Genomic DNA, 13060 nt, shown 5'->3' on the forward strand with positions numbered 1-13060 from the left:
ATGTGATGATATTGATGGCGACGTGTACAACGCCCATGATCGCGTGAGCTAACTTGATCAAGTTCGCCTGATGCGTGCTCAACTTCATGTGGTCACGTGTACAAATTACGAACTAAGTAAGAGCATCTTTAACCGAACTCGTAAACGGACGAACAGAAAAACATGAGTTCAGATTCCCGAAAAATATTTTTTGAGTGGTGTCGTAAACTGAAATTGAAACTTCATAGTTGCATAGTCGACATTGTGATCGCAAAATAGACATTACATGTAGATGTTCCTTCGCCTCGCGACCTAACTTAGACTAAAATTCGGCCCTACCGGGGTACGCGCGGCGGACGACGGCGACGGCGACCTACTCGGTGTCGAGGTCGATGACCTCCTTCTTCACGCGGCGGACGGCGGCCTCCCTCTGCGCTGCCTCGTACGCGCACACCTGACGAACGGCGTCCGCCTCCTCGCGGAGGAAGCGTGCACGCCTCGGCCTCCGAAATGACGACAACCTGCTGGATCACCGTCGCCTCCTCCTCGTCATTGAGGACGTAGTCCCGGAGTTGAATACAGTGCGCGGCGCCGCCTCCTACTCCTCCTCCTCGTTGTCGTTGTTGTCGTCAATGGGCAACGAAAGGGCACGACCCGATGAGCCGAAGGAAGAGCCCTCGCCGCTATTGGCGTAGCGGGCGAGCTTCCTCGGCGTCGCCAGGTCCCAATTGGTCCACCGGCGCGCGCGCCCTCGGAGCGGTTCCACTTCCGCCGCTCCGCCTCCAAGCGGAAGACAGGGGCAGGGGGCGGGGGAGGAGGTGGCGGCGAGTTGCTGTCGCCAATCCAGCCGCCTCCCCTCCCGCAACTGCCGGCGCCAGCCATGCGGTCGCGGTGGAGCTCGCGGAAGAGCGGTTGCGGTGGCGGCTTGGCTCGGATTTCTCGCCGAAAGTGGAAGCGGCAGATGGCAGAGCGGCGGAGGGGATTAGAGTTTTGGAACTGAGCTCCCCTCCGCGGCCTGTATAAATAGGGGCCACGCGCATCACTTTCTCGGGCCCCCGAGAAAGTCTTTCGGGACGGACCACCGATTCAGGCGCTACTCTACGCGGATATCGGCCCAAACCCGTAAAGCTGTCAGAAAAATTCAATTCCGACGGCATTTGTGGGCACTATTCGAGTTGCTCTAATGGTAGATTTTACACTGGCCAGCCATTAGCTTTATTATTACCTCTTGAGCATATCTCCAATAAAATGATGCCCCTAGCATGATATGTTTTAGTATGAAACACGGACGCTGATCATCCTATGTCCTGTTGTGCTTGTGCTTGAGCCAGCAAGGTTATTAGTTGTGACATCACTCCCTACGTACGTACTAGCTAGATATTGATCTAGTACAGACATGAAACAAGATATCTTTTAAACCGTGAACTGAAGTGTTTCTTAGCCATTGCTGTGTCGTATTGCCTGAACTAGTTGTTCTTTGGCACCTTCTTGTTTGATGGAGAAGACTACGATGACACTGGTGGCCTTAGCTTCTTTGGAGCATCCCTGATCGGTATCCTTGCTTGTCGTGTACTCTTGCTCTTTCGCTATAAACAGTGAGTTCAGACAGGCCATCGTCGACGTGTAAGGACTTGACAATATGGATCGTGTGCTGCATCGGTGGGTGATGGTTATTTTGCTCTATTTGCTGGCTTTAAGCTTAATAGGCATCCATGGTCAGCTAGACAGTCATGGTAACTACTTGCCATCTCTTCTCTCTTAAGCTATAAGTATGCATAAATAACTGTGTGGATGGCATGCAAATGCAGAGTCCATGATCTTTACATGGCACGAAATTAAGTGTTGACATTTGCACTTGGTCCTTGGGATCAAACAAATCCGAAGAAATTAAAATAGGTAGGGTGACGTGTATTCAAAAAGCAGTCCAAATACCAGCTAAATATTCTCAAGGGGGGCACTTTTTTTGGTACAATTTCTTGCCATATTATATATATTTACTCCTATAAATATGTCTATCGATAGTGTTGATCTGTTACCTTCTTCCCCCACCCCTTACACGGAAAACAAAAAACGTTGATTCATCGTAGGTTAGTTAAGGATCTTTGTCTTGGATGTCAGAAATTTAAGAACATCTTGTTCTACTATAACATCCTTGAAGGTGCACTACATGTCGCATCCGAGATGCCAAGCAACAGATCCACCACACTCACTCACACATCGCCTTCTAGTTTACAACACACTCCATGGCGTACCAAAAGCTTACCTTGCCCAACCTCTAGCCATGAATTGTAAGGAGGCGGGCAAAGGATATCAATACCGATATTGGACCGATTAGTAGCATGACCATAACTAGGTACCCCGGATCTATGACCTGTGTAAGGCAACATATAGGAATAATCATCGATGATGTACATTGCGCTCCGGTGGCCCATGTGCTAGGCATCAGCCAACACAAATTTTCCTACAGAACAAGGGGACTACACGAGCAACCTATGTCATGCCTCTAGAGAGGCAAGCCGAACCTATGGTTCCCTCCTTGCTCGAGCAAGGGAAGCATGAATCCCATGTCCAACACACAGGCTTTGGGTTGACGATCTAGGTGTTTGTATCCATCAAAATGGATAGCTCTAGTTTATTTAGACCTCATTCGGTTACACCCTACCTGGGGGGTTTGACATGGAATGACAGGGAATCACGTCAATAGTCTTTCTTTGATCCATATCTTATTTAATTCATATTATAGTATATGAATACTCTCTATACATATGAAATAATATTTACTGAAAATCAGATGAGTTGATTTGTATTTTATACTATAATTTTTATTTATTTATATATTAAATATGAAGTTCTTACTCTTTTTGTTCTTTGTAAAAATAGAATACATGATGTTGCTATTTCTTTATTTCGTGATGAGTGGTATGTTTGCGACAATAACGACAAAAAAATTTGAATTCTAATTGTCCGGGTGTATTGTGGCGATTCTTTTGAATACTATATCTAGAAATCCCCCCCCCCCCCCACATCCTCCTCAATCCCCATCCGAACCGAACAGGCCCAGGGTACCACGAAAGGGCTTCTTTTACGAGTAGAACATGTGCAGCTATTTTTGTGTAGCTTGCGTTTTAAAAATTTGTAATGATGGAACAAAATCAACGGTCACTCGTTTTAGACCTACAGGAACACAAGCAAAATCTAACCATGACGTGGACTACATGTCACCAAACCTTAGAGAGTCGTCCTGCCCACCTCAGCATCGATCACACCCTGCGACGAACTCGCCGGTGTTATTCACTCCGCCGCATCCCACCGCTGCCCTGCGCCGGTGAAGAGACGCCCAACGTCGCGCCGTCCCCTTCTCCGCGACGGAAACGCGGGTCGGCGGTCGGCATCGCGCTACTCATAGCAATCTGGGCCGCGCCGCCGAGATTCTCGGGATTCACGCCGGCCTCCGCGCCATGACAACACGGGATGAAACCCTAGATTGCGCCGTCGTCCCGCACGCCTGCGCGCACCGCGCCCCAGGAGGCACGCATACTTCTTCCCCACTGTACGTCCCGTCTCGTCTCCTCACTCCCGTTTTCCTGTAGAGACTGCAATCCAGCGCGGAATCCAGTTTTGGGCTTGTGGTGGATGCAATAGTGATATATAAATGCCACGTTCTTATAGTTTGATCAGCGATTTGGCATTTCCGATTTAAGGGGCAACGTAACATCGACTGATTTCTGGTATAAAGAAAAATGTAAGAGCAACTCTAGCAGATCCCCCATGGGTAGGGCTGCATCCGCGAAAATCGCTGGATGCGGGCGAGCAATCGAACAGAAACCATAATCTCGAACCGCAAATAGGAAGTAGTCGTTATTCGCGCCAGAAATTCAAACTAGATTAAAGCAGCTCGTCGGAGGTCATCTAATTTATACAAGATTTTGCAAAAGAAATCAGTGTGTTGCCTTTAGTTTGTCTCCACTTCACAGTGTTGCTGCCCTTTGTTCTAGCAGCAGGGATGTTTAGCGAAAAATAAGTTCTTATATTACATTTGGTCGGTGATTATATGTCTTCGTCTCCGAGAAGACAGATTATGTGAAGGAAAGAAATCGACCATGTTTCCCGATAAAAACCATATTGGATCTCTGTTTTAGGCATGTCAAGTTGGTTGCACTTGGATAGCAGGGGAATGATGGCTGTTTAGGGTCTGAGAATGTGCGGCGCAGCTATATTCAGACCATAACATTCATTACCATTCTTATATGAGAATGACCAGAGGGTCAGATGGTAGCTCGAGTTGATGGTTACCCCGCAACCCGGGTTCGAATCTCCTCGGACGCGGATTTGCAGCTCATTGAGCTTCTTCTATAAGAATAAGCCCTGGGTGCTAGTGCTCATGGGTCTCGTTTTTTTTTTATTACCATTCTTATATGATGTTCCTGTCCTTCTGGCAGGTTTCATAAGCATTGACTGTGGATATATCACAACCCCGTCGTACACAGATCGCAATACAGGTATAACATATTCAAGCGATGAGGGCTTCACTGATGCAGGACTGATCCACCCTGTTGACAAAGGGAATTTGCAAGGCGACCTTGCAGACCGATATCTTAACATCCGTTACTTTCCCAGTGGGGAACGCAACTGCTACACGTTGCGGTACCTAACACCAGGTGGAAAGTACCTTGTTAGGGCTGCATTCGGCTATGGTGACTATGACAAACTAAACAGCCTTCCTACCTTTGATCTCTATTTTGGGGTCAACTACTGGACGACAGTGACCATTGTTAATTCGAGTACAGCATATTTGTTTGAAATAATTGCTGTGTCCCCTGCCGACTTCCTGCAAATTTGCTTGGTGAACATAGAATCTGGGACTCCTTTCATCTCAGGGCTTGACTTGAGGTCACTCTCATCAGATCTTTATCCGGAGGCTAATGTGACACAGTCCCTGGTTTTGCTCAGCTATTTCCGCGACACAGTTGGTTTTGGGCCCAACCGTTACCACTTTGGAACGAACTATCAGCATATTAGGTGAGCTGACCAAGAAATGTTTGATCATGTAATGTTTCCTTTGCTCTTTCTTTATATAAAACTAAGTGTGCTACATGTTATATTCAATTCAAGGTTCCCAGATGACCCCTTTGACCGTGTGTGGCAAAGATATGAAGATGTTCCCAGCTGGACAGATGTACCCAACAAATCCGACGGGGCAATCCATAACTCCCCGAATGACACTTATGATGCACCATCTGCAGTTCTGAGGAGTGCATCCACTCCCGTGAACGCCTCAAGGATGGACATATCTTGGAGTTCAGATTCATCAATGAGTGTTGGTGTTGACCCCACGTTCTTTCTTGTACTTTACTTTGCTGAGGTGGAGGTCATCCAAGAGTTGAGGCAATTTGATGTCTCTGTGGATAATAACCAATTAGCCTCTGCATTCAGTCCAAAGTTCTTGCTGTCTACCGTTCTCTCAAGGATTGTGCAGGGCTCAGATGATCATAGCGTATCCCTCGTGGCAACATCAAACTCAGCACTTCAGCCTGTGATCAGTGCGATGGAGATATACATGGTGCGGCCAGTGAATGAATCTACCACTGACTCTTTAGATGGTATGTGCTACAACTTCCAGAAGTAACTTTTAATGTATGCTACTAAGTCAACTTGGCTTGATAGGAAAAAGTTAATGTGTTATTCAATTTTAGTACATTACACTAGAGTAGCATAATTTTCTAAAGTTTGCATTTGATCCTTGATTTATACTTCTAGTTTTACTATTGAAATGCGTTAATTTTCATTCTTTCTTCATTTTATCTCATGCAAATCCAGGCTTCTGTATTTTTTTAATAGCATTAATGATTCTGGTACGTAATAGATGCCATTAATGGTCACTGTATGTGTGACAAATATAGCTGGGCAGGGTTTTGATGATAATGCTGACCAGGCTCATATCAATATATGCTAATTCCTATATCTGCTGTTTAGAGAACGCGGTAAAAACATTTGTACATATTTGCTAGTGGCATAAAGCTTGGAGTTGGTATTTGGTAGCGATGTTATGATCAGAGTTGTACAATTAGACATTCCTTTTGTTCTTGTTCAAAATTCACATTTGAACCCGAGCTCTATGCTCCTGCTCCAATAAATTGTATGCAAAAAATAGCAAGCAAAATCAAACAAATCTGAATTTTGTTGACAACAAACAGGAGAAAGTGTTCTAACTGCAAGCAACATTGTGGTGAGAAATGGCATTTATGGTGGTCTATGCAAAAATTAACAAAATTTGGTGCTGTTTAGAGCATTTAGATTTGTTGTTTACAACACTCAGATTTGTATTTTTTACACAGACTACTACATGCATCCTTTCTCGTAGTTTTGGCATGCTATTAGAAAACATGTTCATGTTCATTGTACAAGAATTTCAGATTTATTTGATCTTATTTGCTACATTTTTCGAATTTTTTATTGGAGCGGAGCATATGAGCTTGGGAGCAGAAAAACCATGTCCGCTAGAAGTTATTAATCCATACAGCTTAAATATGTCACTTAAGGATAATGGTCATGTTTACCACAATACATGACCATTGGTCCTGCTGCATTTCGTTTCAGTATGCATGACTGTTTGTTCATCTTGGTAACTCTGACTAAACTGGCATTTTCTCCACTTACACTTGGTATCTTCAGCAAATGCTATGATGACCATCCAAACGAAGTTCTCTGTGAAAAGAAATTGGGTGGGTGATCCATGTGCCCCTATATCTTTTGCATGGGATGGCTTGAACTGTAGTTATACTTCCAGCAGTCCTCCAAGAATAACAGGCTTGTGAGTTCTGAACGTACAAAATCTCTATATATTTATGCTCTCATTTTTCTTTTAAAGCAGAAACTGGAGACAAGGAGTTACACTCCTAAGTTCTAATGTATGGTGATTGTTTTTCCTTGCAGAAACTTGTCATACAATGGATTGGTTGGTGAAATTGATGCTTCTTTTGGTCAGCTAACACTGCTCCAACACTTGTACGTCTTCAATAGATTATTACAATTCAGACTACCTCAGATATTTTTCTCGAAGACACGCCAAAGTGTGTGTCTTTGTATATTAGAAGAAAACCGCAAAGAAAGCGGGTAGAAAACAACGTGTAGCAAGGCTACAAGGTAAAAACAGAAGAAAAAAAGTGAAAGAAAGCGAAAAAAATGAACTATGCAGGGCTAACTTTTGTTAGCCTGTGGTGCATTTTCAGGTTTCATCAGGAGGACGCGTATGTGTGTCTAGCTAGTCCTTGAATTAGGAATGCTTGTAGATTTGCACATGTATGGCCATTGACCCCTCAATGCTCCGTGCCTTCCAATAAATTTCAGTAAAAAATCACCTTCTGATACCTAGAAGCTACATGCTTGTAAAACTATCATCTTTTCGTTCGATTTTTACTATTAAACTGTATTGATCTGACCATTTTGAACATAGTATCTAAATCTCGAGTTCAGTACTTCTAAATCTTGACTTTCAAGTATCATATCTTACTCCAAAAGTTTAAATCTTAAAACATGTCATATATTCTATACTTGACTTTTCTTATGTATCATGCCACTATTTCCAGGGATCTATCTCACAACAGTCTGTCTGGATCAATACCTGATTTTCTGGGTCGATTGTCATCACTTAAATTTCTGTATGTGTTGCTGTATTCCTGCCAATCGGACTTCCTTTTTGTAAACTTCGTAGTACAAATCCCTTCCAATCTTTAGTTTCTTTGTCTCTCATAGGGACTTGTCGAGCAACAACCTAAGTGGATCGATTCCTTGGAGCCTGTTAGAAAAATCTCAGCAAGGGTCCTTCACATTAAGGTCTGCACATGTCTCCCATATATTTTTGTATAGCATCTCTGTAAGTTACTGAACTGAGTCATTCCGTGTTCATCAAACTATTTGAATAGTACTTGCAATAAGTTCAACATGCCTGTTTTTCTGCCGTTGTCAAACAAAATGGATGCACTATTTTGATGAAAGAGATCTAGTAGTTTAGCTCCCAACAGTATTCAAGAGATTGATTGTGTCCCTAATTTACTTCCACTTTCAAGTACGCTGCAATTTTTCACCTATTAGCATTCTGTTTTTCAGGCTTGACAATAACCCAAGTCTTTGTGGAAATAATATCTGCAATCCAACTCAGAACAAAAAGAAGAACAAGGCAAAACTGCTACAGATTGTTATTCCAGTAATTGCTGCAGCTGTAGTAGTTCTACTACTTGTGGCTGTATTTGTGCATGTCATTTGGCGCAGAATAAAAAGCAGACCAGGTACCGTAGTTGACAATACTTCATAAACAGATACATTGCTAAAGGAATTAGCGTGCTTGCTTGGCATTCATCTTGCATGTCTGCTGTAATATGGTTCATGCTTATGCTGCCTCCAGATGTATCTTATTCAGCTAATCCGTTGGAGAACCGGAGATTTAGTTACAAGGAACTCAAGCGCATCACTAATAACTTCAACACTAAAATTGGAAAGGGAGGGTTTGGCTTCGTCTATGCTGGTCGTTTGGAGAATGGAGTTTCTGTTGCTGTGAAGATGAGGTCAGAAAAATCTTTACAAGGGAATACCGAGTTTTTGGCTGAGGTACATGTAAATTATTTTTCTGTTTCATCAAATTAGTAGCTGTGTACTAAAAAGTATTGCAGGCTTATGAATTATCATATTCACATTGCAGGCTCAGCACCTGGCCAGGATTCATCACAGAAACTTGGTCTCCTTGATTGGCTATTGCAAGGACAAGAAACATCTAAGCCTTGTCTACGAGTGCATGGATGGGGGAAACCTACAGGACCGTCTCATAGGTTGGTAAACTTTGCCCCACGTACATCATGGTGCGTGATTATAAAATTCACTTTTTGAGGGAGTGATGTTTTGGCACATGGGAGCGTATGCTCCCTTTATTTTGAAATACATGTTAGACACATTTTAAAATATCAAAAAAATTGAAACAAAAATTTCGCACGTACATCTTCATGTGCTACGCGCTCACAAAGTCGTTTCATGAAAAATCGACATGTTATGTGGAGTGTGTAAAAAAGACAAAATTCGGTGCTGAAACAAAGACTTGTCACAAGATAAATTTTCTCTTTTTCGCTTAGACTACAAAAAATATCATTTTTTCGTGAAACTTGACGAATACACATATATTATGGAGATGTACATGTAATTTTTTTGTTAAAATTTTTTAATACTTGGAAATATGTTTTTATGGTAGAGGGATCATACGCACCCGGGAGCCAAATTGAGTTTCTGACTTTTTGAAACGAATTGTCAAATTAAGTTTGGTATAATTGTGGAGCATGGTATACTCAAGTAAATTTTTGCTGCTCTGATATCATTGCATTTCGTATTCAACAGATTCATACAGGCTCCAGGGTATTCATGACGAAAATAGAGAGTTAATTGTATAGTGTAGAAACTCTGAGAAAACAAACACTAGTGGTTGAGTTTATGCTCCTGCGAACATTCCAAACGCTTAAAAGGCATATACTTATGTTTTCTGGTGTGATCAAACCTGGAAAGGAATGGACCCCATTTACATACAGGACTCTTTGGCCACCATAAAAATTATATACTGAAATTTTAGTTTGGCAAAATAGGAAATGCATGATTTTTTACTATAACACATCCACTGAACTTGGTTGGTTGCACCAACTACTTAAATCAAAAGCCCAGTCTGGAGAATACCACGTATATATGGCCAGGCATACTTGAAATGGGTTGCATATTTGCATGTGATCTACTAGTAGTAATTTATCAGGTCACTAGATCAACCCTCTAATTGTCTAACTGGAATCCCTTTATTTATTTATTTATTCTTTATTTTGTTCACAGGTCAAGAACCCCTTAACTGGCTGCAGCGTCTTAAGATTGCATTGGACTCTGCGTACGGTACGCAGCAAGTTCTGAATTTGCAAATGTGGGCTGTTGTGTCCATATGCATATCCAAACAGTTCTCTTTGACACTTTAAATATTCAAGCTTTGATCAATATAGCTATCATCTGTGCATTCCGACTTAAATTATTCATGCACTGCGTACAGGACTGGAGTACCTGCACAAATCTTGCAGACCGCCATTGATCCACAGAGATGTGAAAACCGAGAATATCCTCCTTACCGCAAATCTTGAGGCAAAGTTATCAGATTTTGGACTGACAAGGGCTTTCAGCAGTGAAGCAATGACACACATGACCACCCGACCTGCTGCTACCTTGGGATTCCTGGACCCAGAGTACGGATGTACTGACCCTAGTTTCACATTTATAGTACTCCGTAGGATAACCAAGTTATACATTTCTGCATTTCTGGTAGAAAAAACTAAGTTCTGAGGAGTCTGATGTCAATGTTGATCGTAAACAGGTACTACATCACCTGTCATCTGAGCGAAAAGAGTGATGTGTACAGCTTTGGCGTCGTTCTCCTGGTGCTCATCACAGGCCAGCCGGCGATTATCGCCATCAGCGCCACAGAGAATACCAACATCGCGCTTTGGGCGCGAAACAGGCTCTCTGAAGGTGACATCGACAGCGTGACCGACCCGGCGATAAGAGAAGACTGTGACATCAACTCCGTGTGGAAGGTGGCAGAGCTGGCCCTGCGGTGCACGGAGCGCAGGGCGCTGGACCGGCCAACAATGGGGGAGGTGGTGGAGGGAATCGGCGAGAGCTTGCAGCTGGAGATGTCGTCGCGCTCCATGAGGTCCAGCTCCATCAGGACAGGCAGCTCGGCGTTTGCTGACGGCGACTCTGTTGGTGCGCTTGAAGCAGAGCTGATCGGCGAAACAACAGCGCGGTGACATGGTGACATGGAGCGGTGGAGGGATTCGATACACCGGTTCATTTCATTTACACTTTGGAGTCTGGATCATCATGTTCGCAACACAGAAATTGCAATCGGATTGTTGTGCTTGATTTGCTATGTGATTGTTGTGCTTGATTTGCCATGTGATGGTGTTTGATGGCGGGTAGCCATCGTTGTTAGGGCATGTATAATAAGGTGGCGTTAGCCTTCTCTTATAGTTGTCACGTAGGATTTTTACTTAGTTGGCGAAAAGAGATTGAAGAGAAGGTTGTCTTCCCTTAGCTAAGGGATGATTTCTTATGAAATAAAAGAAGGCTATTTTTTTTATTGTACAATTTATCTTTCCTTAGCAATTTAATTTTTTAAAATTTAATTAATTTATATTTATTGCTAGGGATGATAATAAAAGATACTCAACCATTTAGTGCCTTCTCTACATAGCGTAGATTGCTAAGAGAAAGCGTGTTTTCCCTAGCATTCTACATGCCCTTACGACGTACACCGTCAAGTGTACCTGATGTGTGCACCGTCAAATGTACCTGACCACGTGTACAGATTACAAGGTAGATTTATAATGGATTGTAGCTTGTACATCTGACAAGCCAGCCACAGGATGAGATATACTCCTGTGGCAAAATATCACAAAAATTGCCTTGTATAGGGAACTAGCAGTGTTGAAAAAATTATGGAAATTGACACGGATGCTGTGGGGAAGGAGGGCTCCGACATGTTTGGCGAGACGGAGGAGTATAACTTTTCCGCCCTGCCACACGCATGCGTGGCGGATCCAAAATGATCCAATAAATTAGTCTTGAGATGATCCGTCGGTGACAAAATCTCATACAGTACTATAGTGGCCACGCGATCCATAATCATGCCTTATTTAATTGCTTGAGTTTATTCATTATTAATACTGCTACTAGATGATATATGTTTTCAGCTAATCATGCATGCATATGCTTGTGCTTAGCAAGATGAATATTCAGTTCATTTGAAAAAAAATAGCACCGAAAAATTCCAAAGATTGAAATTTCGCTTCTCGTACCTGCAAAATATTCGAAGGCATTGATATAACTTGACAACTGATTAAGATATTATTACTACCTCTGCCGCGGTGATGCATTTTTAAATGTTAGAAGAGTTGATATCCCATATCTAAGTTCATTATATTGCGAATAAACCTCTCACAAATTCTCTGTCTCAGTTAATTAATTATCGGACCAAATCTGATCAAATCAAAGTGCATTCGTGCTCCACGTTATCGAGGAATCAGCATGAGCAGGAGCTGACTCCCTAAGAGCATGTCTAACAAGCCCCGTATTTCGCTGCCCCGTATAAGTCTCTTATTTCGCCCCGTATCGAAAAACTGCTCCATTTCGAGCCATTCCGTCTAGCAGATCCCGTATTTCGCCCCGTATTTTCAAAAATAAAAACCCCGGGAAGTTCATCTTCATTGATCATACTAGAGATCATACATACATATTGATCATACTACGGATCATACTACATCTAACCTACGTCTACTCGTCAAGGATGACGTAGGGGATGAAGGCGATCCTCGCCGCCTCCTCCCGCGCCTCCCGCGCCTGCCGCGCCTCGAACTCCTGGACGGCGGTGATGGCCGCCGCCTCCTCCTCTGCCTCCGCCCGAGCTTGCTCGGCGGCATCCGCCTCGGATAAGGCGACCGCACGGCGGTAGGCCGCCTCCTCTTCCGCCGCCTCCTCTTCCTCCTCGCCGCCTCCGCTTCCTCCGCCGCTGCTGCTGCCGATGGTCGCCCTCCATGCCGCCAACGCCGCGCGGTCGCGCTGCCACTGCGCGCGCCATTTCTCGAACGCTTCGCCGCTCATCGGCTTGAGCGGCGTGTCCTGCTTGTACCACCGCCCACCCGCGGCGTACTCCCGGAGCGCCTCCGGCACGTACAGCGCGCCGGCGTACTTGCAGGCCGCGCGACGGCTCCCGGCGGCGGAAAGCTTGCACTTCAGCCGCCACGCTTCCTCTACGGTGTCCGGCGAGCGGAATCGCTTTGATCCGCTCGCCGGCGAGGCCCTACTGCGGCGGCGGGAGTCCATCCTAACTTGGGGGTGGAATGCGGCGCGGGGGAGCGGCTAATTGCTCGCCGGAGCAGGAGGAGGAGGCGGCAGCGCGCGGCGGAACTAGGGTTGCGAGTGAGGGGTTAACCCCTCACTCGCACCTGCGCCCACTATATGTACGGGGCGACGGGGCCGATTTCCTGGGCCCCGTATTCCGCCGAAACGGGGC

General features: G+C 44.4%; 1 protein-coding gene across 1 annotated transcript; it reads left to right on the forward strand.

The window, feature by feature from the left end:
* The first annotated feature begins 636 nt into the window (after window positions 1-636).
* On the forward strand, window positions 637-11081 carry LOC124696186 (probable LRR receptor-like serine/threonine-protein kinase At1g05700). The gene is made up of 14 exons (XM_047228948.1): window positions 637-996; window positions 1450-1531; window positions 4419-4998; window positions 5092-5579; window positions 6652-6790; window positions 6913-6984; window positions 7566-7637; window positions 7732-7812; window positions 8086-8264; window positions 8309-8583; window positions 8675-8801; window positions 9835-9891; window positions 10043-10232; window positions 10361-11081. Exons 1-14 carry the CDS (start codon window positions 637-639, stop codon window positions 10794-10796), a joined length of 3138 nt encoding a protein of 1045 aa, XP_047084904.1. The 3' UTR covers window positions 10797-11081.
* Window positions 11082-13060: the final 1979 nt, after the last annotated feature.

This window comes from Lolium rigidum, chromosome 3 (genome assembly GCF_022539505.1).
Source record: "Lolium rigidum isolate FL_2022 chromosome 3, APGP_CSIRO_Lrig_0.1, whole genome shotgun sequence".
NCBI lineage: Eukaryota > Viridiplantae > Streptophyta > Magnoliopsida > Poales > Poaceae > Lolium > Lolium rigidum.